The following is a 26253-nucleotide window of genomic DNA, read 5'->3' on the forward strand; positions in this document are numbered from 1 at the left end:
ATAGTAATCGTATTCCATATAAATCTTATACTATTGTGATAATATGATAACTGTATAATAATTATGTTTATTAAATATGTACCACGACTTTGTTTTTACACGAGTTACTTGCGAGGGATAAAAATCGACAGTGAAGTCGACATAAAATATATTGAAATAATTTTTGCAGTAATCGGATCTCTATTTATTTATTCCTTTTTTATCAGTTACATACACATACCATACCGATACCCGATATATAGGAAGGGTATGTCATTATTCTGTAAAATTAACAATCGATTTGATCGGCTCAGAAAATTTGTCTCGTTCCACTTTCGAAATAGTAACCATAAAACAGTTTAGTAATAATATAAATGTTTTTTGGCATCACAGTTTAAAATCGTACAATTTTCACATTCCTTGTTTCGTTCCGTTTTTTTTTTTTAAATTTTCACTCGATTTCCTTTTTTTATTCTTTTCTTTATTCAATCTTTCTTCGCTTTCGCGGTCCGTTTCGTTTCCTTTCTTGGGAAAAAATGTATTTAGCTTATAAAAATACTGCTTAAGGTATGTATCTTCATTTGTATCTCTATGCTTTGTTCATTCCCCCAACAAAATTGGGCTAACCAGTCAAGTTCAATTGAAATTTTCGAGCAGGACAATAGTGTTCCATCTATGTACACGTAACATAGGGATACCAGGGTTTTGCTCGATGCTTTTTGTAATCAGTCGACCGTCACAACCCGCATGACGGGTTCTAGTTACATTTAGTTAACAGATCATAGTTTTAGGACAGAATCTCGCCAAATGATTTGACATAAGCTTCGTGTAGTTTGTTGATAAATTCTGGGTCGCTTCTCAACAAATAATTAAAAGCTTGAAGAAGCTGATTTCTCGTCAACGGTTCTAACGGTCTCGTTAACGGTTCAGGCGGACTAGGTGCCGCGAACATGACCGGAGGTATTAATGCCGGTGCCGATCCTCTTCCCGATAAAGTGGGCGCAGTAATGATATCTTCCGATGCCTAATTGAATCAATAAGAAATTCTCAGTTTTTATACCTAAATAAACCTATAATAAACCTGCACGATTAAAGACGATCCAACGCAACCACTCACCGATGTAGCAGATGCATGAGCAAACAAAGATGCAAGTGGATTCGAATTACTAGAACCAATAACATCCGAGGCCTGATGATTCGTTGAATTAGAGGATGATACATTTGTCGGTGACTGTATCCTCAGAAAGCCTGTTGTACCATTCGTATCCGTAGTATTTGAATTTACAGGCTGTGAGATATCCTGAGTCATTGATGCTGGTGTAGGTATCATTGATTCCGGCTGAGAAGCAGTCTTGCTTCGTCTTTTAGATTTGTTCGACGACGTGCTACTGGCAACGTTATTAGCAGTCATTATGGCGGTTGGAGTTGTCTGAGATTGTTGTTGAGTCCCCGGTTGAGGAGTTATTGATCTATGTTGCTTTTCAATATGTTCTACCGTGTGTGCCGCAGGATGCGACATTAACCGTGCGAGTAAAGGTTTACTCTCGTTCGGAACAGTGCCCCCTGGTGTCGGCTGATCGCCAGCTTTAAAATGACCAGTATTAACCTGAAAGTATCGTAATAACCTGCATATTTCCCGCCTAATCTAAACCTCACACACATAATAATATTAAAGCCTAAATGAAGAATTCATAAACAAACTGATAATTAAAAATCATATTCTATATGTAGTACTAACTTTTGCTTTTGCAAAAAAGTCCATCACACTCTGTGAAGTAACATCTGGACCTAATGGAGCAATCAATGGCCCAGATACATTATCTGAATTAGGAATAACTAGAGGAGATTTAATGCTATGCCCATCCCTTGTACCTCCTCCTCCACCACCTCCAATGCTACTACTATTTTTATTAGTATTAAAATCTTTTTGAGCTTTGCTAAGCATACTGAATATGTCAACATTGTTCACATTAGGACCAGAATCTTTCTTCTCATTAACAACAGGCTTGTTACAAGCCTTACGGTTCTCCTCTGATTCCTTAACCAGTTTATTCAACATTGCTCCAATACGCACGCATTCCTCTTTGTCATAAAACCAAATACCATAGATGTTGCATCTAGAATTTCTATACAATAAAAAAGGTTCTTGGAGCTGTAAATCCAAACCATGTGTAACTGGTTCCACTAGATTATTCGTATTTAATCTGTAAAAATATTATTCAAATAGGAATTTCAGAGTTTTGCTGGATAGAATCAAAGTACTCCGATCCATTTGACCCAAAGCATGCTTGCTAAGAATATAACGAACGTTTGCAACTTAATAATCGATAAACAAGATATCGTTCGGAAAGTTGTTGAAATATGCAAAAATATATCCGAGCTATCGTAAGATAAAAATGTGTTTACGATTAATGTATATTACCTATTCATGATAAGAACACTGTTATAGGGCTCGCCATTTCGCGAGTATACGAACAATGCACCCTCGATGTCGGTTCTTTCCCACTCGTTATTAACCGCATTGAATGTATACAGTGCTACGTGCGTCGCAGTTTCCAAAATATCTTTCACATAGGGATCTACTCGTTTCAGTGCGGCCACGTTCATTCGTAACTCTGTTAGATCCGTCATCGTGCTCCTTACGGCTCGACTGTGTAACTCAGAATACGCAACAAAAGCAACTCTTTTCTATTCAGTTCAATATTCCGCTCGGTCGTTCCGGCCGTTCACAAAGAATATAATATTTTGGTGTAACGCAAGCAGCTGCTCGTATAATAAACGTCATACTAGATTTAAGGTTGATACCGTTGTTAAATCTGCGAACAGGCAATATCACGAGAATGCCGACGCTTACTTCTCTTTCAGTACCAGCGTCCATTTCCGATTGGTGCAATCCGGTAAGCTAAAATGGACGCTTGACCGAGAAAGGAGGATCCAACAACGGTTCATCCAATCATATGGAAAGAACTTTTGAATATGGAAACCAATAATACGGCAATAATATAATTATAATCCTGTTCGCATATGTTTAAACGTATATAAATGAACTTTACAGGTCCCAGAGAAAGTTATTTTTAAATTTTCACTTTCACGGTAAGTCCGCGGTTAATCGGCAAGGAAGATGGATCGGAACGCAGACAGTAACGTTATTTCCAATCTACTAAACAGCAATTTGTGTTCGTTTGTTTGATGCAGTTATAAATAATAGAATAAATTAATAAATTCTTGAAGAATTTTTTTATTAAATATTGTCTACTTATTCGCGAACAATGCGATATAGTATACTGTATATAGTATATCGAAAAGTCAGCATATTACGCCATCTTTATGGGAAATAAAATTGACCGCGTTGTTTTGATCATTTACTATAGCAAATACTGAATGAAACGCTTTGATACTAATATCATACGACCGTTATTTGCGCTTTCTTCGGAGGGAAGAAAATAATAACGCTTTACTGACCATCCTCATCTCCTTTCTGTACTAAATCCAATAATATATCCATCGGTGTGCACGGTATCTAACAAGTCGTATTACCGGCGTTTTTTGTAACTTGTAATTTCTGCAATTTTTGTTCCGTACGTTTGTCCAAATTCGAAGATACTAATTTTTCAAATTTAAAATTTCCTTGCAACTCCTTGAACGATGCTTAAGGAATCTCCTATCATCGGTTCTATCCAGATGTACCGAGCAATGTTTCCGATCGTTTGGATCGCTCCGTTTCTCGATATTCCCTTGTGCAATAAGTTTGATGAAAATCCAAAAGTGCACGCAGCTCAAGTAAAATAGAATTTTGAGAAGATTCATGCGCGTTAGTGCAGCGTATGGAAAAATTGGGTCGATGTGCGAAAGATGGCGGCTAATGCGTGCTGTGTGTAAGAAAGATTCGTACTTCCGTAAATTTTCGCCAAAACATGAGAAAATATGGAAAAACTGATGTACACGTGTACGGCGCTACTATACGCGAAAGGTTCATAGTATGTTTATGAATATTCAGATTCTATGTTTCCTGTTCACGTAAGAGACGTTTGTTTACGGGAAAGTTTGTATAATACTTCAACGCGAGGTGAAGTGCTGTAAGGGAAAAAAGGGACCCTAACTTAGACGAGACTGGAGATAAAGTGTTGCCGGACTTCGGCCCGGTGAGAAGAACAGTAGAGATGCTGAAACAATTGCAGATGGGGATGAGAGCTTTCCTCTTGATGGCCTCCCGTGTGTGGACATGCGTCTGCTTTCTCCTCAAGAAGCAGGTTAGAGCCGTAAGTAGGTGCTTCGCGCCTCTATCTGCCTTTTTTTTTCCGTTCATTATTTATAAAACATAATATCCTTTCAGCATTCCGTCACTCTAGGTATCGAGCATTATCAGAACACTTTTCTTAAGTTTCAGAAAATTTTTGCCGGTTCCAGTAAACATTTTCTCATGGTCGGTCGTGTTGTGATAATGTTGTATGTTTAGCGATGTATCTTCGATTTCGTTCAAGTATTCGATCTGATAATACGTGTAATTCTGGTATCCAAATTCATAAATCAAGCATGATTGTCGATATTTCATTTATCATGAGAATTTTTTCATTTTTGTTGTTTCATTGTGATATGCATATTATTTCATTCACGATTTATTTGATGTATAAATTTCGATAATAAAATCGTAGTTATACACATGTGATATACTATTAATTGTTTCTTTTTTAGATATCACAAATGCAACCTGTTAAATATGAGATCTTCCCATTATCTCCACTATCAAGGCATAGGCTTAGTAAGTATTGTCATCCTTTAACCACTTGTATTACTTGTAATAATAAAAGGTATTACTATTTGCATGTAACCAAAGTATATTGCAGGTATAGTTAAGAGGAAAGTATTAGTATTGGATTTAGATGAAACATTAATTCATTCTCATCACGATGGAGTAGCAAGGCCCACAGTTAGGCCTGGTACACCTCCAGATTTTATTCTTAAAGTGACAATAGACAGACATCCAGTTAGATTTTTTGTTCACAAAAGACCACATGTAGACTTTTTTTTAGACATTGTTAGTCAATGGTAAGTCTGATCAACAGAAGGTGACCTTTCATCCATCATTGCCCTATGATTGTGTTTTTCTAAAAAATCATCAATTTCTTTTTAGGTATGAGCTAGTGGTCTTCACTGCTTCCATGGAAATCTATGGAGCAGCTGTTGCAGATAAGTTAGATAACAACAGGGGTATTTTAAGGCGCAGATATTATAGACAACATTGTACACCAGAAATGGGTTCCTATACTAAAGATCTGTCTGCTATTTGTTCAGATCTAGCATCAGTCTTTATACTTGATAATAGCCCAGGAGCCTACAGAGCTTATCCACGTAAGTATATACATGTATCTCTTTCTTAAATGCAATAATATTAATTTTAATTTTATAGTTGTCTGATTTAACATAATTTCTTTTAATTTCCTCATCCATTTAATACGTATTACGAAGAATTATGTATTGTAAATTTGTTTAATTCTTAATGTGTACATGATACGGTAACAATTACGCGCATTTAACACACATTTATTATGTATAATTCATAAAATTGCCTGGATGATCTAATGCTACTGTATCATATATCACATATCACGACCTGTAGTCAGAACTTGCTTACATGTGCACAACTATAAGTAGTGATAAAATCCAACTTCAATCTAAATTAACAAATACGAATGTTGCATAGTCATTTGCAAATAACTTCTTCATAGAGAAATACCTAAAATGCAGGGGTTGAAAGTTTTATTCATTAAATATGTTTCTGATACGTATCCATGTGTACACGTGATTTCAATGTCTTTGTTGCTGTTATTATTGTTGTTGATGTTATTATTATTATCGTTGTCATGATTATTTTCGACTCGCGACGCTGTATTAATAACAGAGAACATTGGCATCTTTATTCCTCTAATCTTGTTTCGAATTATTTAGCTCTTAGGCTTACATCTGTTCGATAGTTTTTCACGGGATACATAAACAATAAAAAAATTGAAGGGTCCAGGTAATTCTTATTGAAAATCATGTCTATTTGCAGCTATCAGCGTTGATGCTCTGTAAGCAAGCACTGAATACAGGCCTATGGATAGATGTAAAATATGCTCAGTTGCCAATGCTCCTCCACTTGAATAAGCACTGGACACTACGCCGAATCGGCAATGAAATAATTTCAGCTGTTTTGATCATTTTTTTTAATAATCCCTGTGCATCAGGTACTAGTTCAAAGACTAGATTTTATTTTTATACACCAAGTTTTTTACTTGCAGCATCCAAGAAAATCGTAGTTCAATCTTCATAGTCTATTTATTCATATTTTCTACGAAATGTAATTGTATTTATTCTTCTGTTTATACTAGCGAATACTGTGAAACTTTTCTTGGATGTTATATTAGACAACTATACTTTTTAATACTTTTATTTTCTACAAATAGTTTGAAACTTAGAGATATTAGACGCGTGTGTCAAATATTTTTAAGAAACGACTTTCTACAAATCGAATCCAATTTTTTTTTTGTTTTCTGTTACCGCAGATAATGCAATACCAATAAAGTCATGGTTTAGCGACGCGGGAGATACTGCTCTATTAAGTTTACTTCCAGTTTTGGATGCACTACGTTTCACGCAAGACGTGCGGTCCGTTCTTTCAAGAAATTTACATTTAGATCATACATGGTAGCATAGTCTGGATTAATTAATATATTAGATTTATTAGAGATTGAACTACAAAAACAGATTAGCGTGTTTAACCTAGGATTATTATTGTTACTGATAATAGACGTTAGGATGCTGCCTGAATTATGAGACAATGATCCCTTGACCCTGTCCTCATTTTCTACGCTCGTTAAACAAAAACGGAACCATAGCGAGTAAGTTTCAAAAAGGGAGTGGGACCTTCAACCAAACTATTTATGTCAGCACAAAAAACATCGTGGAATATTTTCGTTACGTTCATGTGTGGGCAATAATATATAAGTGTATATGTACGTATATACATATACACACCACACACATGTATATCATGATTTCTTAAAAATAATGTATTTGCCAAAGATCGTGATTTCGAAGTAACGTAGATTTATATCTCTCCGAATAATTTTGTTCTAAGTAAAACTATATTGAACATTTTAAGTACTTTGCCACACATGATAAAGAAAAGTGTTATATTTTTTGAACGAATTATTTCTGTTATATATAATATTATTAAATCTAGGGTATAGTGTAACGAAAAGGAAAAAAAAAACAGACAAAAGAAAAGAAAATATACTGAGTCACTTTAAGCGGACTTGGCTGTAACTCACTGTATCAGTGAGGCAGCTATCCTGATTATATCTAATAATAAAAGGAAGTATTAAAAAATTACAAAGAGGCGATTTGATTTCATCAGATTTTTGAGAAGATTAGAATTATTTAAAATACGATGTTAATACGTCAGAAACATAGGCGAATAAAGTTACAGTAAAAAAAAGAAAAGAAAAGGAAAACAATGTAATCATATGCATAGCTGTATACTTTGTTCGATTGTTTAATCATCCAAAAGTACTAGTAAATATTATACAATTTGTACATACTATGAGAAAGGATGTATTTGTTGTAAGAAACATTGATTTGTATGAATGAACGGTGTAATTAAAAATCATTAAACATGATTTTTACATAATATTTATATATGCATATATACACATATGTATATAGATATATATAAATGTTAATTTTACTTAATTATAAAATTTTGATTGAAAAAGGATAATGCCCATGTGCGTAAGAAAATAATTTGTTCTCAAATAAATCGTAATGCAATTGAGAACATCTGTTTATTTATTGACGTGCATCAAACGAGTTGCTCACGTGGATTTATATTACTAATTGTAATTTAATCCAAAATAAGATTGCCATGGGTAATAGATATAGATTAGCGCAGGATTATACCACACCCAATAAAATAACGTCTTTCTGTACATAATACGTCTGTATGTACTTGTATGTATGTCTTGCTGTCACATACATGCAAATATATGTATATGTCAAGGAAATACTAATTTTTTAATTTCAAATATATAGTGCAAAAAAAAAAGGAAACAATCTGATGTATAAATCTAGTTAATGGCTTAATGTGATTTTGTGTATCGCGATTGTCCTTTTAAATTTAAGTACAGATTAAAATGTACATATTTAGTTTGTAAAGATAGTACGTATTTTTGGTTTGTATACCTTTCCTAGTACACTGTTAAATATTTTTACCAGATTATTTGTGTTATATAATAGATAATATCGTACAGCAATGCGTGCTAGCATTACGAAGGACATTAAAAGAACGATCTTATTTCTTACACAATTCTCTCGTTTTATTTGCATAAAAATGATTAAACAATATACGAGGCCTTTAAAAGCAGGGATGGAACATCGATGCTAATCAACTGAAGGGAAAAAAATGAATGCTAATTTTTCTAGGATTTAAAAAAAAAGAAACATTAAGTAACAACCACCGTTTATAACATTTAATATTACGTAAAAAGTAATGCCTTACATGTATCGTTTCGTTTTATAAATAACCTTCAGTACCATTTGTAAGAATAAAAATGATTTTAATTCGATTTTACAGTACAAAGTTAAAATAATGCTGGACAAGTTTAAGCTTAAATTAAGCCTGAGAACATCGACTTTAATATATATATATATATATATTTATATATATTACATATGATCAGAATATAATTGATATATTTCTTTGAATAAACATCACAGAATATTCTGCATATCGAAGATTTTTATGATGGAAGTGAATGTTTGTAGTATTTTTAATTTACACCTTAGGATCCTCGCGAATCATTTCCAGAGAACTATCTGAGTTATTAGTACTACTTCCACTTCCAGCATCATCTTCTCGTTCACTTGGTTTATCTTGATTTGTACCTGCAGCATCTAATTGCCATGATGGAATAGATATAGACGGTACAGATGCCGGTGCACTTGGAAATTGTTTTCTGTTTAAAATTTAAAGTTCGGGTAAATAATAACACAAACACTTGTGAATTATTTGGATTCCTAAGTACAAATTTATGAGATGACTCTATCTCGTTTTTTCGTGATACTAATTATGAAATGATACGAAAATATTAAATCTAGATCCCCTTTTTACATATATTTTTTATTTTATAATCGATCAGAAGCTGATTGATGTATTTTGTAGTGATTTTTTTTCTTTTTTTTTTTTCGAAAGATTTTTACTTTTGTATTTTTGAAAAAAATATGTCTGTGTGACTGAGTCCAAAATATGTATATGTGTATGCGTTAATACGAAAAATAATAAAAATAAAACTTTTGTAAAAAGACATATATATCCTAATGTAAATGTATAAATTAAAAGATGAAATAGCAAATGATATGTAAACAAAATAATTATCTTATAAAGCAATAAATGTTACTATTTAATTTGTTCATTATATGTTGTATTCCAGTGATGCTTAAGTATATGATTATATATGATACCTATAATATATTATACCTTGATAAAAGTAAGGATTTGAGACTAGCTAAATCTTGTTTCAGTTCTTGTACCAACTGTGGTATTATTGGGTCAATTGAATGACTCTGTGTCAACTTTTGCACATCATCCTCAACTTTTGAAATAGACTGTTTTACATCTTTCATAGAATTTTGAATTGTCTTATCTAATTCATTGACTGAATCTTGTATACTATCTTTCTTTTTTCTCCCAAATAAAAGTGGTTTAATAAATTTCTGAAATATGTATTCCAATTAATTTGCTGTATGATATCAAGGTGCTTGTTTTCTATGTAAGAGTAATACCTTATAAAACCAATAAACACAATATACAGTAGCTCCAATTAAAGCAGCAGTGTTAAAGAATTCTTTAATTTTTTGGAAAGGAGTTAATTGATATGGATATGTTTGTAAATATGGATAGACTTGACGCGGTGGAATTGGAACAACAGTATAATCACTTGAATTATGAACAACATCTTGATCAACCGTGGCATCAACAGAGGCTAATTTAAAGGCTTTGTTAATTTCATCCTCTGTTAAACCCTTCTTTTTAAGAAATTCCCTTTTAGGACTTATAGGACTACCCGATACTTTAGGATTTTTTAAAAACTCCACAGCAGTTTTTACCTTGAAGAAAAAGTTATTGTTAACTATAATTTACATAATTTAATTTATTCCTAATGCTTATATAAATTATTCACCGTACGATTTTATTTTTATGAATATACTTTCAATTTCTTTTCTTAAGACCTTCAAACATCTATATATATAATCATAAACATATAACCTAAGAATAACGAAAACTTACTAAATTTTCCCTTAATGGAAGGTTATTATTATTCGCATCCTGATCAGCCATTGCCACAATTGCAAGTGTTGTCACTTTAATTACAATCTCATAACTATACAATGTTCGATGTTTTAATATTCAAACATTTTGTAATACTAGGAACACATGCCTTCAAAGATATTACACTACGCAGGCGTTGATACAAATATATATCTGATATATTATCTTCTAGACATAAGCCTGTTTTTTATACAAATTTTATTGAACTTTGTATTTTTTTCCGATTAAAATATGTCGCATGTTCGGAATTGAAATAAGGAGTGAAATGGGTATTTTCAAACTTATCAAAAGTGTGCAATCATGGTAATTGAAAGCTATTCATAATACATAATAGAATTCTAATCAATGCAATCAAAAAATGATTTTATGAATGAAAATAAAGGATTCGAACAGCAAATTAATTTTGGAATATCATTTAATATTATATTATCATTATAGTGATTATATTATTCATTATAAATGTACAACTACCGGTTTTGAAATCAATACAACAACCCTATTTGTTCTATAAATGTATAATTATTGTGTTTATGGTTGCAACGTTGTAAGGAAGAATCTAAACTTAAAAGAATTTAATTGCTATATATTTTGAGAATCAATTGCCATTGCAAATATAACATATTGTAATAATGTATTTCTGAGACACGTAGTACAAAGAAGTGGGTGTTGCTTTCGTCATTTAATAGTTTGCACTTGTATCAGTAGGTTGGTACTGTTACCGTAAGTTTCGGAGGCTGATACAAATTAGTATCACATAATTTTTATTTGCAGCTAGAGTCATGCGTAAGTGATCTTCTGTAATCTCGAAATTCATAGTTACAAGTACTTAACGTATCCGAATTTTTGGAGAACCCTTGATAATCCTAATGCCTGCTGTATAGACCATTCATTTCCGATCAATAATACTAACCGTTTACAAGACATACTAAAAGAACCTCAAATGTCATTTAAGAAAAGGGGCGTTATCTTCCACATATATATTTAAATTTTTTATTTATATTCTAATGCCTATATCACACGAGAATTTTATATTAATTTTTGCATAAATTTTTTAATTAAATTTTATAGGAGATCTTTATATCATTCATACAGTCTCAATATAAATTTAATTCAAAAAGATTGTACTATCTTATCATGTACCATATAAATTATTATGTCCCTCATAGTATGTACATTTTATTAAAATCTGTTTTTGAAAAATAATTAATTTACAACCCTGATTAAATAAAACACTTTTCCTTATCATTTCTATAAATTTATATTTATATGCAATTTTTATGTTTGTAGATTGGTTGTAGTTAAAATAAAAAGGGACACCCTCTGTCAAGATGATAGGGGGTTTATTCGTGTACAACCATAAGGGAGAAGTACTCATCTCCAGAGTGTACAGAGATGACATTGGACGAAATGCAGTTGATGCATTTCGTGTCAATGTTATCCATGCCAGGCAACAAGTACGCTCACCAGTTACCAATATTGCTAGAACATCATTCTTTCACATAAAACGTGCTAATATTTGGTTGGCTGCTGTTACCAAGCAAAATGTTAATGCAGCAATGGTGTTTGAATTCTTATTAAAAATTATTGATGTTATGCAGTCATATTTTGGGAAGATATCAGAAGAAAATATCAAGAATAACTTTGTGTTGATTTATGAATTGTTGGATGGTTAGTATTGTAACATAAACAATGTTGAATAATAAAAATCTAACTATTGGGAAAACTAATGAAAATTTTTCTGCAGAAATTTTGGATTTTGGATATCCACAGAACTGTGACACTGGAGTATTAAAAACATTCATTACTCAACAAGGAGTAAAGTCAGCAACAAAAGAAGAACAGGCACAAATAACTTCACAAGTAACTGGCCAGATTGGCTGGAGAAGAGAAGGTATCAAGTATAGACGCAATGAATTATTCCTGGATGTTCTTGAATATGTGAATCTATTGATGAGCCCTCAGGGTCAAGTGCTTAGTGCACATGTTGCTGGCAAGGTTGTTATTTGAACAGCAATTATTCAAAATGCTCAAGTACTCAAAAACTTAATTGTTCAATATCTTTTTCTAACAGGTTGTAATGAAATCTTATTTGTCTGGAATGCCAGAATGCAAGTTTGGGATCAATGATAAAATTGTAATGGAAGCCAAAGGTATGAAAGGTGGAAGTGGACTAGGAGGAGGAGGAGATGACCCTACTGGTGCTAGATCTGGAAAACCTGTTGTTGTAATTGATGACTGCCAATTCCATCAGTGTGTGAAACTTAGTAAATTCGAAACAGAACATGCTATTAGTTTTATACCACCTGATGGAGAATTTGAACTCATGAGGTAAAGAATGTTCTAAGTAAAGATTCCAAATTGAATTGTCCTTATACAACTGAATTTTCTAACATTTTTCTTTGGTAATTATTCATAGATATCGAACAACTAAGGATATATCATTGCCATTCCGTGTTATTCCACTAGTACGTGAAGTGGGACGTACAAAGATGGAAGTGAAAGCAGTACTAAAATCGAATTTTAAGCCTTCTTTGTTAGGGCAGAAGATAGAGGTACGAGTACCTACACCTCTAAATACTGCAGGCGTACAATTGATTTGCTTGAAAGGAAAAGCGAAATACAAAGCATCTGAAAATGCAATTGTATGGAAAATTAAACGAATGGCTGGAATGAAAGAAACTCAACTATCTGCGGAAATCGATTTGCTTGAAACCGACACGAAGAAGAAATGGACACGACCCCCAATATCAATGAATTTCGAAGTTCCATTCGCACCATCCGGATTTAAAGTGCGCTATTTGAAGGTGTTTGAGTCCAAGTTAAACTATTCTGATCATGATGTTATAAAATGGGTGAGATATATTGGCAGAAGTGGTTTATATGAGACACGATGTTAATGATGTCTTATTACATTAATTGTAAATGAGTAATCTCAATGCATAAATACAATTCACTCAACTGTTTCTCTTTGTGGCGCATGTTCTGAACAGTTTTCTGAAATACTCAGAAGCTATCGTGTGGATAAGAAAAGTAACAATAGATACCAAGAGGAAAATATCCTTTTGTGCCAATGTTTTTTATCATATGATTTCTCGTATCATGTGTTATACCTTATTGTAGTGTACGTGTGCCCTATTTAAGAAGCTTTTATACAATATTTTATTCTATTTGAGTTTTAGTGAAATTCTTTCTAAGGATTAACGTTTGTAATTTCATACGTTGATGTAGATTTTAATTGTAAATTTATACATGCTGTACAACATTGTATTTCATAATTGTACATTAATAATTTTCTTTTTTTTATGAGATTAAAAAATATGGTGACCTCTTTGGTATCGATATGGTGAGAAAAATATAAGAATTGCTAATGATCATGATTAATGCGCTTAACAAATTTTATGTTAACATAAACATTTGTTGTCATTTATTGGAAATGAATAGAGAATTCGTTTGTAAAGGAATAAGTTTGTCTCTCTATGTTAAAATTCATATGCATAATAAAACATGTATGTAATTTAAGTTGTTAGTATCTTTCAAATCAATTGTTTAATGATTGATTTCAACGATATTCAGTTTTTTCATACTAAAGATTCAAACGGATTTTGATAGAACTGGAGAACTTAAGATGGCGTTATGGCGAAAATTTTGTAACGGTCGTTTTCGAACGAAAGCGTACTGAAGCGAATTCAAAGATTCCATACAAACATAAAATGTAATAATATGTTTAAGATTTATGCAAAAAGTGGTATGACTTTGTAATAGAACACATAGTGTGTGTCAATCAATATTGAAATCAATCATCGAACATTGAGAGGTATCTCATTGAGATCCCCCTCCGCCGCTCAATTCTTGAGTTTCATAAATTCTGTTAGTTAATAATCCAAGGTACTTACCAGTGCTGTGGGTTGATTATCCAAGATGCGTAGAAGAGTTGTGGGTTAATAATCCAAGGTACACATGCACTTTCACACTTATTTTTGAAAAATTATACTACCGATTACACAATGACGCGTGCCGGATTTCGCGGGGTAAGGAGACTAATGGATGCTGTTCACGCGCAAGGGGAGGTAAATCGACTGCGCATTGATTGTGCGCAGCTGGGGTCGATATCGATGAAATTTGAAATTGTTTAATCATATTTGCATTGAAATATGTATTTAATAATTTATTTAATACAAATTTTATAATTAAATAAAAATATCAATTTTTCTCAAACAAGTATGGTAACAATTGATATATCAAAAAAATATTTTAAATAAATACTCAGTAGCATATACCGGAAGTCAAGATTAAACGAATTAAATTTTTAATACTTTTATTCCTTAAGCAACAACGTGCATATAAGAATGATAAAATAAGACAAAAATTTAATAATGTGTTTGAATCATGTTTGCCTTATAATTTTATTCTTTTCAAAATCGATCGAGTAATTGATTTGACGCGGATTAAGTTGAAAGTAGTCACGAAAGAGAAGAGGAAAAAGAACGTGCACCGATTAATGTGTTGGATTAATTACGTTTTCGCGAGAGAATACGATTGAATCAGCATGAAATTGAAGAAGAAATTTAAATTCGAAGCGGAGTTTCTCATCTACATATTGCCCGCTTGTTTCGGTGGTAGAACGTGATAACTTCTGCTGTGGCGCATGCGGCTCACGGCCATACCCGTGTTCGTACCTGTCATGGATTCCAAGGGTCGACCGCGAGCGCAGACACGCGTGATTACACGATTTTGTGCGTGAAAATCAACGGTACATCAATAGATACGTGTACGAAAGTAATGCAGGATGATGAGCCGGTGGTAAAGTGGTGATTTTTCAACGATTCAAGCATCGACGACACGTAAACAATCGTCTCAAGATGAACCCTTTCAACACGGGTTACTGGTCTTCTGTCATACCGAGCACAGATATTGTAAGTACTCGATATATCAAAAACATTTAACGCGACATTATCGTTATACATTCTCGATAAACAACATTACGCGGTTTACGTCTGTCGTTTTTCCCTTGTCTTTAAAATAGTCTGTCGAAAATTTTCCGAATCGTTTTGACGGTAGCTTTTCCAGTCTGATTACCTTCCGGCTGAATAACTTTCTACTGAAACACGTTCTTAGAATTTTGACGAGTCCATCAGTGTTTAGGTTACAAGACAGCCGCGAATTGTAAACCGTACGTCCTCGAGGTCTCGTGGCGATTCTCACCGAGCAGTTTTATGGGTACCGCTATTTTTAGTGCATACCGTAAACCCGCAGCTCTGGCATAAACTAAGGTATCGTGAATTTGATATAATTTTCAATTATTTACCGGCACGTGCAACCACTCGGAACTGTCGTACGTCGTGCGAGCGAAAATTTGTCTCTTTAATCGTGCTTGCTAAGCTCTCCTGTATTCGTGTCATGGCTGTGAAACGTCTTTAAACCAACCGAGTCGAATATGTGGTAAGAAGATGTTGACGTTTCTTTTCTTTTTCTGACAACTCGATGCCACGAACATCAACATTCGTGTCATTGCATTAACGTGATTATTGTTTGGCGGGAAATGCGATGCTCGTAATAATACATATTTGTACATCGAAATGTCAGCGCGCAACGTGATTCATTAAACGAGCGACCGTTGTATGGGCGAGCTCATCGTAATCAGCTGTTATCAAGAACGTTGCTATACGTATTTCCTGCCACTTGTAGTTCCACTAGCTAGCTATTCCGTCGTAACCGATGCAACTCACATTTACGGCTTCACTGTGTATCGAATTGTTACCATTAAACCTGAGCAACGTCTGCAGCTACCCCCCACGTTGTTGTAGCTGCTTATTTTATCATTTGTCTTATCGGTCTATATCGGTAACGATAATCGATAATTCGGCCAGGTGAGGTGGTTGAAATTTTCAGTTTCATCAAAGCCTATTAAAAGACAAAACGGACACCGGTGCCTTAAGGGTGATAAGCTGGTCGATTTAGTCGAAGTATACTTAGAAGCCAACTCCGTGATCTTCTGTTTAAAGAAACCCTGCGTTTGATGCGCACACGTTGCGATAAAAGAACAGCTGAATATTCGGTGAATAGAAAGTAAGGAAAACGAGACCGATAAGACTGTTATTCCTTCCACGATCAATCAGTTAAAAAGTACACCTGTTTCACAGTTTACTCGAATATTGCACGAAAGACATTACTATAAATAAACTTTATTCATCCAAGCAACGATTCGCTAACCATTTGTTTGTTACTGTTCGTCGAATATTGAGCAATTACATTAATCGTATTCTCCTTGCTTTCTTTTCTTTTTTGTTTAATATTTTAGTCAACAATCGTAGTTTATATAGAAAATTTTTTGGCACGGATGATGCAAGTAAAAGTAGATACAGACATCTTTGGACTTGTTGAGTGTCCAACGCAACCGGTATCATATCTGGCACTGTATGGAATGCTTAGAAATTGTACACAATACCCGGATTATAGGAACGTATACAAACACCTGTACGGTACGCGTTACTCCTACTGTATACATAAATTACGATGCTCGTCCGGTACACACGTGTGCGTGTTGCATTAAAAGGCAAATAAATATGATAGAGTACATTACGTACGAGACGATTATCGAACGTGTATAGCGGTTATCTGCCGATAGAGCGGCACGTGCAACGATAATAATAGAACTGTCGGTACATTCACATACGGGGGATACCTGTTGTGTAGTATGTTAAAGACACAAAGTTTCACGCTCAGGCACACTTCAATCATCGGTCGGATTAGATCCGGTTAAATCGATAAATCTGATCGAGTCATGGGATGGGAACCTATGGTTTCACTTTTAACCAGTACCATCAAACGGGTGCATCGATAGTTTTCCTTAATCCCTAATACCGTATTTCATTATCTAACATCTACTATAGTTTCCTTTTACTTTTTTTTTTTTTTTTAGAAAATTTCAGTATCTTCTCTGATATCAATATCTTCTATTTAAGGAAATCAGGTCGGCGTATCGTTTATCAGCCATTAAATTTGATCCGTTTTAGGATTAACGCGGTGTGTGTACCTTGTACGAGATAAATTACACGGAACAATGATTTCTTTTAACAAGTACTGCTATCTCTGTAATTTTCAATACGCGTAGGATAAATCATTCCCGTGACATCCGTTCACGATCGTACATCACAAATACCTCTCGACTGGTTTTCTATTCAAGGTCGCTTGTACCATGATAATCAAATTCCATTCCATTTGGGAGCTGTGCTCCAACCTAGAACGGAAACGTACGGTGTATCTCAATCATAATTGTTCGAAACAGAGACCTATAGGTGCCTCGGATAGGCGTAAGTAGTTTGTCAGGTAATTGATTCGAGCGAAGAAACAATAACGCGATATGTAAAGAGAACAGAACAGTTCAAAGACCAGAAAAGATTAGTCCTTTTCGTGTCATTGTTCTCGTCCCACTTAACCACTTGTTTCAGTACAGTTTTACGTTGAATATTATCTTGATCGTTCGTCTACCATCGTAGTCATTTACATCGACCAGTGGACGACAGGTCATCGATAATACTCTTTTTTCCCTTCGATATTTCTTCTACACCTGTGTGACCAAGTTACCAAATAGTACAGACTAAAATCCATGGCTCCTCGGTGCAGGTTGGATCAATGATAGGGAAGGTTCCGTTGCTAATCACGTGGTGTTGAAACAAAGATAATTAAGGGATGAGCGTTGAGTGCGAGATAGATGCATGGAATTTATAATGGGGATGAATCGAACGTGCTTTCTATCAATAAATAATGGTTAAGGGTATTAGATTTGTTCTCCGAAACGTAGCACGTCGAACGCCACAGTAGGTACAACCCATGTCCGCCACAGTAGATACAGACAGATGGTATCATCCATTGCCTCAGTGATATGAATGGTTAATTTTCAGATTGCTACCTTATATTATCAATTTTAATAGGAATATATTTAAAATTTATCCTCCTTTTTTAAATTAATTATTTGATAATTTGTATTTGGAGTTTCTTGTATCCAAGATGTTAAAAATTAGTTTCTTGCAATCTCAGCAGTATAAATAATCTCTCTGAATCTTTTTCCTTCCTGTTCAGCCCGGAAACGCTCGTATTTCTTATCATCTTCTACGTCATCGTAGAGTGTGTTTAGCATACAGTATTTCGATTTCTCTGTCCATAGAAAAGCACTTATTTGCATAATAGTAGGTAGTTCGCGTGAAACAGAGGAAACATGTCTATTTTTCTTCACGGAAACGAATGTTTTTCCGGGAACGCTGTTCGTTCGCCTCGATTTGCAATAATGTTTATTTTCTCGGGTAAAATGGCATAAAAGCGTTCGACGTGGTTCTTTCGGACAATTTACAGGAAACGTTCTACCGAACGATGTAACGTGATCGAAAGCGATAATAGTAATTTTGTGGAAAATGATGTTGCTCGGAAAGGCCGATCTATTTTCGCGTCGAGTTAAATACAAGCACGCTCGCTCGCTTGCGGTCATTCATGTTTTCCATTCCCCATAATCGCCGCGCTTCTGCCACGATTTCCACCCTTAATGTGATCACCGTTAATGTTTCATTGGGATGTTACGAACGGCCAATTAACGTTACTGCCGTAACGCGTTGAACGATTGCTCTCGGGGACTCAATTAGCACAGCAGAAATTCGAATTTGTTTCGATCCAGGTGCAGAAAACGTGAATAAACGAGGCTATAGAAAAGATATCAATAAACTACATCGCGAAGTTTATTTTCAAAAAAGTACCTCTTGTATTTATTTTATTTAAGGACGAGAGTATTAATTTCCAGGAATGGCTCTCTCTGGAAGCTGCAATCTCGTTTAAAGAATTGTTGTCACAGTCTTCCAAAGAAAAGACAAGGATTCATTTAATAACGAGCAAAGGTCGTTTCGAAATTCTATGATTTCCATTAGGGAAAATTAAGGTTGGTGGAAGGATAAATTTTATTTATCACTTCCTGCGATACACTTTATCTTGTACAGGATTACGTGCTTGACACGCGTGTGTGGAACGTGCAATACGTTCTCGTTACCAACTTTTACTCGCACGATAAGATTTCCGATGTGTTTGTTCACGCCATTGGTCGCTTCTTTCACTTTTCTCCTTGTTCTCCAGAAAAATCGTTTTCAATCTTGGGTTTCGTCATCGAGTTGCAGGAATTCTATAACCTTCCCACGATCGTGCGAACATTAATTCAAGAATTTGCGATTTATACATCGTTTGTACGATAATTTTCTTAATAATACGTCCCAGTTTTGTTCTCAAAGACATAATTCTTCGTTGAACGGCTGGATGTTTTCGCGGATGTTTATCCAGGATTTTTATTTCCCGTCGTTCACAATGCATTTCCTTCGCGTGAGTAACGTCCTGGCTAACTCGATCAATTTTCCCAACTGCCGTTTACGTCGTCGACACGGTTTCGGATACTTGTTGACAAGCTTCGCAGACGACTTTCTTCGCTTTGTCGCCTGATATCTCACGAGGTCGCTGTTCAACGATTCACCTTGCTCTTGAAAGTGTTGCACGCGGAAGTTATCGTCAACTTTGAAAAAGAGGATTCTCTTTGAACGTTTCAATGTCTATCTGATATGTCCTAGCTGTTGCTTTCTACGATCCTTTTCCTTTCGAGCTTCAATTCTTAGATTTTGCGTATGGTCTTAGCATATTGGAAATGGATTAAATAAATTCAAAGTACAGTGAATTTCTTTCACATTCTGTTTTATTATTCATAAGGACGTCTTTACGCTTTGAACTTCTGACTCGGAAGTGAAGAAGAAACCCGTAAGGACAAGACAGAAAATCTGTTGTTCACTTATAAAATCAAAGAGACCTTCATGGGTCCGATGACATTTGGTCTGACAATATAATTTTGAAGTACGCAGTTTTCTCATAAAATTCATTTGAGTTTCTCTCAAATTCATTTTTGCTTTCTAGCTTATGCATTATTATTATCGATAATCCAACATAGGATGATTATCCTTTGAATTATCCTTTGAATTGTCTATCGTCTCGAAGGGGTTGATGTTCAGATTTCAGTCCGCCGGAAGAAAATTCACTGGTTCAAAGTGGTTGTTCAGGAAATCAGACTACAACTATGAAGTAATAAACTCGGGAAGCTGTTACCTTTCCAGCAACAATCTTTCCAGCCGTGGATAGCGTCCGAGATAGTCACGATGTTGTGTGCATTTCTGCAGGATATTAACGTTGGGCAAACTGAAACGTGTGCGGCTAGCACGGGCATCGTGGTAAACTGAAGGCAAACAAGTTTGTAGCGGTTAAAATGCTTCACTCTTTCACGTGAACTTTGTCCGGAGATGTTGCTTGTTTAGGAAAACACCGCAAAAACCAGGGGAAACGTTTTTGCTGGAGCAACGTTGCTTTTAACCCGTCTGCTTGTACCGAACTAATACATGTACGTAAATTATGTTCCATTTAAAGAGCTGAATCAAACCGTACAACCGAAGCATTCGTTATCTGTTATTAGTGGTGGATTTTTGTTAGAGCTTCATTTGGCAAAAATAATTTTGTGACTCATCGTTGCAATTAGAATAAATAAATCGTTCATATTTATCAGACAAGTTACGTATTACGGTGACTTATGTCAGAAGCATAATTTTCAATATCATTTTATAATCTATATGATAATTTATTATCGTCCATCGTGTTAATATAAATTCAAGATATTTGTCGGGGAACATCGATTTCTGTAGATGATTTGCAACTTTGTCCGCGCTTGGATCCGTAGAAAAATACATACATATTCAACGCGCACGAGAATAAAGTTCCCTTTACTGGTGTATGGGCGATGAGGTGCTTTTTCAAAAATTCAACTCCACCATTCGGCTGTGTGCTCGCGTGGACGGTAACTGGGTCGGCGTCTCTCGAAGGTGGAATAAACAAATAATGGAAGGAATATAAAATCGAACGTTGCAACTCGAACGAGGCGGAGAAAAGAAACTCGTTTTGCTAGCAATTTCGTGTACGCGTGGGAGTTACTTCTGTTTCTCCGTATAGAGAAATAAGCTTTCTCCTGATTTCTATGCGCGAAACTCCACGAAAGTCTTGCTTCCGATCGTCCTCGAGCTTCCTTTCTCCGATCGCGGCTTAACGTCGCCTCCTTGTCGGAGCCACCTGTGATACAACGTCGCCGGTTTCCAAGGTGTTTCGAAATTTCCATGAAAATTATTCCGTTCAGCCTGCTAGACGTGCTCTCAACCCGGCCGGGTCGAACACGTCAACTGTTATGTTTAACCGACACGCGACACGTGGAATTGATCGGCATTCCACGCGCGCTAGAAAACCGTTCCAAGGTATTTGTAACGCGGCATTTGCGTGCGAAAGTATATCTTGTTTAGCGGAATGGTGAACAGGGTTATGCAACTTGATTAATTAGAGCTTCCGGATGGCTGGCTGAAAACCGTGTCCATTTAAGACACGTACGTCATCGGGCGTTTAACGCAAACGCGGCTGCGTAAAACTCAACGGAAAATGATAGCTTGCATCGAAACGGTCAGTTCAATTTATACGTTCAATTCGGACAATTATTCATGCCGCGAGCAATCTCGAGGAAATTTATCGTTGATATACCGAACCGGGAAGGGGGGGTTTCATTTTCGAGGGTTGTAGGACGTCGAGAAGTGGTCGTAAACGGGTTACCAGGCATCGTAGGAGGCTTTTTTCTAAAATTCATGTCTTGAATTTCCCGATTCATGGGGGAGGAGGAAACTGGGTCAGCGCATCTCAAAGGCAGGGCGGTTGGCTCCAAGGTGAATCGCAAAGTTAAAGCGAGCGAGAGAGACGTTTAAGAGGGTAAAGGGTTCAGGGATGGGGACGGCGAGGATGTAACGAGCCAGAGGGGCGCGGAGGTTGGTTGAACGATCAAGAAACCATGACGAAATTCCACGTAGATTGGCCTCTTTTGTGGGCCACGTGCGCCTCTTGGACCATTGCAACATCTTTACTCGAGCAACCGAGTGATTAATTCGCGATCAAACAAAGAATGCGATAAGCGTTTCTCACGTGGTCTTATATAATTCGAAACAGACTTCTGTTGCGCAAGAAAATGACTGCTCGTTTGAAACTGCTCACAGATACACAAGGTGGATCAGGAGTGCTCGGTTCATATTTCATGAGGGGTTGAAACGCGTGCTAGAATTATGTAGGTCTCTTCTCTCAAAGTGGAGGGCAAGAGGTTAACTGTCTCCAATGCGAATCCCAAACTTTGAAGCGTAGTGAAGATAAAGAGAGAGAAAGCGAGTGTAGGGAAAGGAGAGAGAGGGAGGATAAGAGGCCGGAAGGGCGTGGAGAATGACGAAATTCCGAGTAGACAAGTCTCTTCTGCGTCGAGTACACCCTGTACTTGGGTCGTTACGGACTTTTCGGGCGAGAAGGGAAATTTTCCAAGATCAAACCTCGCCTTGTTTCATTCATAATTCAATGTCGACATTAACAATCTCGTAAATTACGAACGAAGCACGCATACCTGATTCCCAAGGTTGTACATTGAAATTTGACCAGAGCATCGATTTTGACCAATGTTACCGCTAGAATAAAAGTTTGTTTTTCTCAAAGGAATGGTAACTGTTTCCAAGGCGAGTCGTAAAGTCAAAGTGTACAAGGGGGGCTGAGGGTGCAGGAATCGAAAGGGCGTGGGGGATGACGAAACTCCGAGTAGATAGTGCTCCTTTGTGAATTATCGGTTTTCTCTCGAACAGGGAACGACGTTCCACGAGCAGAAGAGCGATTTCGACGAGAAAGTTGTTAGCGATTCGTCGTCGCGAACAATCGAAAGTGTGTTCAAGCTAATCGATATCGTTAGAGGGATATGTTTGTCTTAGGAATACGAAACACGCTGTTCGCTCGTCCATCGATCGGTCAATCTACAAATGTAGGACGGTCAAACATGTTTGTCAGAATCGTGTGTTGCTAAACAGACGAAATTGTGTACGTTAATTGATTCAAATTCATTCGCGGTTCCCGTTGTTATTGGGTTAGAAAATATCAATTGATACGCCACGATTTTCCAACACGCTGCGATGCGTTTGATCGTTGAACGGCTATCGAATTGATTCGATTTAATTGCTTTCGATGCGTTTCGAACTACAATGGCGTAGAAAAACACGACAAAAAGTTTCCTTGAATTTATGAATTTTAACCAGCTGCATCGAGCGTGTTCAATGAAAACGTCGATTATTTTTCTTTTTTCCTTTTTTTTTTAAATTTGATACAAAAGAGAAAATCTGCGTGCAATTGGAAATGATTCTGGTCGTGTTTCGAATTTCATCAAAAAACTGGCAACGCTTGTTTCTCTATTGTTATGAGAATAATTTGATATCTGTCGCGCGTTTATGATGGAGCCGCGTTTCGGAAGACTTTGACTCAGTTTACTGGCTAAATCTATGACAATGGCTGCCAAGAATCGCATGTACGATAATGGCTGCCAACTAGAGTCAGCTAGGAAAAAGCCAACCCGGAGTCATGAAAAATCGAATATTTTATGTACTCGCCTAGAATTTTTATAACCATTCTACGTACAGTTTTATTCGAGAATTTGGGACAGTAAACGGGCGCCCACGTTTCACGGTCCGTTTTCAATTGGTTACGTACGAAACGAGATATTAAAGCGTGCGCATGCGAAAAGATTAATTTCGAATGATACACGTTCTCCAGACGTGATTTTGGATACTCGAAACACCCTCGGTTCCGCGCTTCCGATCCAAAAAGCTTAATATCGCGACGTTATTTGGAGCGGTTTCAAGTGTTCCGAGCCCGTTCGTTTCTTATTTCTGTTGGCCATCGATCACGAGTCCACGAAATCTCCTGTGACAACCGGCCATTAATGTATTTCATGTTGGTAGCTTTTTCATTTACGGTTTTTCCTCCGGGTACACCTTTAATTGTGTCGAAATCAGATTCCAAGGACCGTGTACGACGATACGCGCGACAGCTGCGCTCGTTTCATTTCACATTTTTTTCACGACGTATTAAATCATTTAATTCGAATAGTTGGACTGGTCGGGTCGAATGTTTGCAACCGTTCAACCGGACGGAAGGGATTTAAAATCCGGATCGTCAACGTTCATAGGTAAAACGGTGTGTAGAGAAACGATCGTCGAAGAGTAGACACAGTAGACAGGCCGGTTAAATAATCTCATCGATTTGCCTTTCGAAAGAAGCCACGCTGGTACACGCTCGGATGACACGTTCATAAGAGAGAGAGAAGGCCGTGACACGGAATAGGATGGAAGTAGGATCATCCTTTAAGACGACAGCTTTAATATCGGGCTATCTTGGTGTACGTGTGTACAGGAGGAGCAGGTGGCAGCAATCGCGCTGGAGCTTTAAGAAGCAAGGGGCGGAGGCTGGAGAACGCATTTCCCGTCGGATACTTGGATCAGCCGAAGAAGGAGGATCGTTTTCGTGGGAGCTTTCGTGCAACCTGTGCACGTTCTCCTTCTTCGTCAGCGTAACCAAGAGAAGCTGAGAGGGGAACACGGTGAGGATGAGGCAAGTGGTCGTGCTGGAGCCGGCTGGCAGCGTTTTGGTGATCAGGCAGACTTCCCTTGGCGGTAACGTCACTACCACCAACACAAATACCAATGCTGCATCCAATAACGCCCACGAGACCCATGGGCTCGGCAATCACGCTGCCGTGTCAACGATTGCCTCCAATGATCACAATCAGAATCGTATCGTCGTCGTGCGCTCATCCTCCTCGACCTGTATGACCACCACGGTGAGTCAATTCGATGAAACTGTATTTTCATATTGGATAATTTCTTTTGAAAAATTTCTACTTTCTTTCCTCTTCCATCAGGCTGACAATCATCACTCGTCCACGAATAATAATATCAATGTTAATGCGAATCTGAATGGAAATGCTGGGAGTCTGGGTAACAACAAGACGTCGACTAAAGTCGGCGTAGGTGGCGGTGGCTCCAAGTCGAACGAAAGAAACGATCACCTTAGGAACGATCACAAGAGCCAAGATGGGATCGGTACTGGTGAATCGAACTCTGGATGTCGTCCAAGGACGAGCAAGGAAGCCGTTCACGAGAACGTCTCCTTAGACAGGAAGCTCGATGGCGCGGATCCCATCTCCGGTAAGTATTTCCGCCATTACTTGCTTTTACCTTTGACAGACGATCCGATCTTGCCGTGAATTATTTATCCCTCTATCGAGCTACTTCCTCAGAGGACGAGGGGCCAATAATTTACCTTGATGTTTATGCGACCTCGCGATCGCGTAACCTTACCGATCGTCAATTTTTCACGCGATACAAACGTTTACGAATTTATTGATTTTGTATTCCTCTTCCCGAGATTTCAACAATCGAGAGAACAGGCGAACGACCAATACGATTTCGGTTATGGTCGATCGACCACCGATACGTTTCCCGAAAACGCGTTCATTTGCGAAGAAATAGGAACAGGAATGTTTCCTTCGTTTCCGGCCAGCGAGAAAACAAGCACGCGAAACGACGATACTTTTTACTTTATTGTCTTTTCAACGTCTCTTTAGCGACCCGTTTTCCTCAGCTTTTTTAAAGAACGTTACAATCCAAAAGGCTATTAGCAATACGATAAAGCAACCTGATGAAAGTTTCTAAACAATTGGGGATCTCGTGACGATGGTGCACCCTGTTCCACGTATTAGAAAGATTAATTAATACGATAAGACAAAAGGGAAGTTTAATCCTATTTCAGGCACGAAATATCAAATTATATAAAATTCGAGCCACCCTTGGCGACTGTCACGGTGGAATGAATTTTTCCAACGTTCATCGTTGTTTCAACTTCTTTCCCTAAATTACACGTGTCTCGATGACGGTGAATCTTAAATTCCGTGTATAAAACTCTCGGTTTTCTGGCCTCGATGAAGCTCGTTCTTTAATTCTTCCCCTTTAAGT

The 26253-nt window shown here is 36.6% G+C and overlaps 5 protein-coding genes across 20 annotated transcripts in view; 3 read left to right on the forward strand and 2 right to left on the reverse strand.

Annotated features, from left to right (window-relative positions):
- Positions 1–157: 157 nt before the first annotated feature.
- LOC114872722 (mRNA-decapping enzyme 1B) lies at positions 158–2946 on the reverse strand. The gene is made up of 4 exons (XM_029180265.2): positions 2402–2946; positions 1718–2183; positions 1097–1585; positions 158–1003 (listed from the first exon to the last, which is right to left on the reverse strand). The coding sequence occupies exons 1-4, from the start codon at positions 2608–2610 to the stop codon at positions 767–769; spliced, it is 1401 nt and encodes a 466-aa protein (XP_029036098.1). The 5' UTR covers positions 2611–2946; the 3' UTR covers positions 158–766.
- A 101-nt stretch (positions 2947–3047) lies between these two features.
- LOC114872724 (CTD nuclear envelope phosphatase 1 homolog) lies at positions 3048–8323 on the forward strand. Of its 11 annotated transcripts, none has more exons than XM_029180267.2 (6): positions 3048–3119; positions 3977–4238; positions 4672–4738; positions 4824–5025; positions 5111–5328; positions 6522–8323. In XM_029180267.2, exons 2-6 carry the CDS (start codon positions 4140–4142, stop codon positions 6665–6667), a joined length of 732 nt encoding a protein of 243 aa, XP_029036100.1. In that variant the 5' UTR covers positions 3048–3119; positions 3977–4139; the 3' UTR covers positions 6668–8323. The 11 variants fall into 11 exon arrangements, 10 of the variants coding, with proteins under 10 accessions (XP_029036100.1, XP_029036103.1, XP_046144552.1 ...); XM_029180270.2 differs by having other exon boundaries at positions 3077–3155; XM_046288596.1 differs by having other exon boundaries at positions 3077–3119; positions 3634–4238.
- A 141-nt stretch (positions 8324–8464) lies between these two features.
- Positions 8465–10647, reverse strand: LOC114872723 (peroxisomal membrane protein PEX14). The gene is made up of 4 exons (XM_029180266.2): positions 10304–10647; positions 9799–10122; positions 9494–9729; positions 8465–8972 (listed from the first exon to the last, which is right to left on the reverse strand). The coding sequence occupies exons 1-4, from the start codon at positions 10352–10354 to the stop codon at positions 8792–8794; spliced, it is 792 nt and encodes a 263-aa protein (XP_029036099.1). The 5' UTR covers positions 10355–10647; the 3' UTR covers positions 8465–8791.
- A 366-nt stretch (positions 10648–11013) lies between these two features.
- On the forward strand, positions 11014–13864 carry LOC114872750 (AP-2 complex subunit mu). The gene is made up of 5 exons (XM_029180325.2): positions 11014–11128; positions 11633–12013; positions 12090–12340; positions 12417–12673; positions 12762–13864. The coding sequence occupies exons 2-5, from the start codon at positions 11674–11676 to the stop codon at positions 13240–13242; spliced, it is 1329 nt and encodes a 442-aa protein (XP_029036158.1). The 5' UTR covers positions 11014–11128; positions 11633–11673; the 3' UTR covers positions 13243–13864.
- Positions 13865–14815: 951 nt separating this feature from the next.
- Positions 14816–26253, forward strand: part of LOC114872718 (calmodulin-binding transcription activator 2) — a 38876-nt gene continuing 27438 nt past the window's right edge. For 4 of the 6 annotated variants that reach the window (XM_029180249.2, XM_029180250.2, XM_029180253.2 and 1 more), the window contains exons 1-3: positions 14816–15258; positions 24653–25079; positions 25161–25446. In XM_029180249.2, the coding sequence (XP_029036082.2) occupies positions 24846–25079; positions 25161–25446 (520 nt within the window). In that variant the 5' untranslated portion in view covers positions 14816–15258; positions 24653–24845. The remainder of the gene's footprint in view (positions 15259–24652; positions 25080–25160; positions 25447–26253) is intronic. The other 2 variants (XM_029180254.2, XM_029180252.2) reach the window with 2 other exon arrangements.

Source organism: Osmia bicornis, chromosome 14, assembly GCF_907164935.1.
Source record: "Osmia bicornis bicornis chromosome 14, iOsmBic2.1, whole genome shotgun sequence".
In the NCBI taxonomy this organism is placed as follows: domain Eukaryota; kingdom Metazoa; phylum Arthropoda; class Insecta; order Hymenoptera; family Megachilidae; genus Osmia; species Osmia bicornis.

Coding starts and splice junctions, on each gene's coding strand:
- LOC114872722 (XM_029180265.2), bottom strand. CDS start 2,610: ATGACGGATCTAACAGAGTTACGAATGAACGTGGCCGCACTGAAACGA. Junction 1,586..1,717: donor ACTTTTTTGCAAAAGCAAAA/GTTAGTACTACA, acceptor CGATACTTTCAG/GTTAATACTGGTCATTTTAA. Junction 1,004..1,096: donor CTCATGCATCTGCTACATCG/GTGAGTGGTTGC, acceptor TGATTCAATTAG/GCATCGGAAGATATCATTAC.
- LOC114872724 (XM_029180267.2), top strand. CDS start 4,140: ATGCTGAAACAATTGCAGATGGGGATGAGAGCTTTCCTCTTGATGGCC. Junction 5,026..5,110: donor TTAGACATTGTTAGTCAATG/GTAAGTCTGATC, acceptor ATTTCTTTTTAG/GTATGAGCTAGTGGTCTTCA. Junction 5,329..6,521: donor AGCCTACAGAGCTTATCCAC/GTAAGTATATAC, acceptor CTGTTACCGCAG/ATAATGCAATACCAATAAAG.
- LOC114872723 (XM_029180266.2), bottom strand. CDS start 10,354: ATGGCTGATCAGGATGCGAATAATAATAACCTTCCATTAAGGGAAAAT. Junction 10,123..10,303: donor TTCCATTAAGGGAAAATTTA/GTAAGTTTTCGT, acceptor TTTTTCTTCAAG/GTAAAAACTGCTGTGGAGTT. Junction 9,730..9,798: donor GTGTTTATTGGTTTTATAAG/GTATTACTCTTA, acceptor TACATATTTCAG/AAATTTATTAAACCACTTTT.
- LOC114872750 (XM_029180325.2), top strand. CDS start 11,674: ATGATAGGGGGTTTATTCGTGTACAACCATAAGGGAGAAGTACTCATC. Junction 12,014..12,089: donor GATTTATGAATTGTTGGATG/GTTAGTATTGTA, acceptor ATTTTTCTGCAG/AAATTTTGGATTTTGGATAT. Junction 12,674..12,761: donor GGAGAATTTGAACTCATGAG/GTAAAGAATGTT, acceptor AATTATTCATAG/ATATCGAACAACTAAGGATA.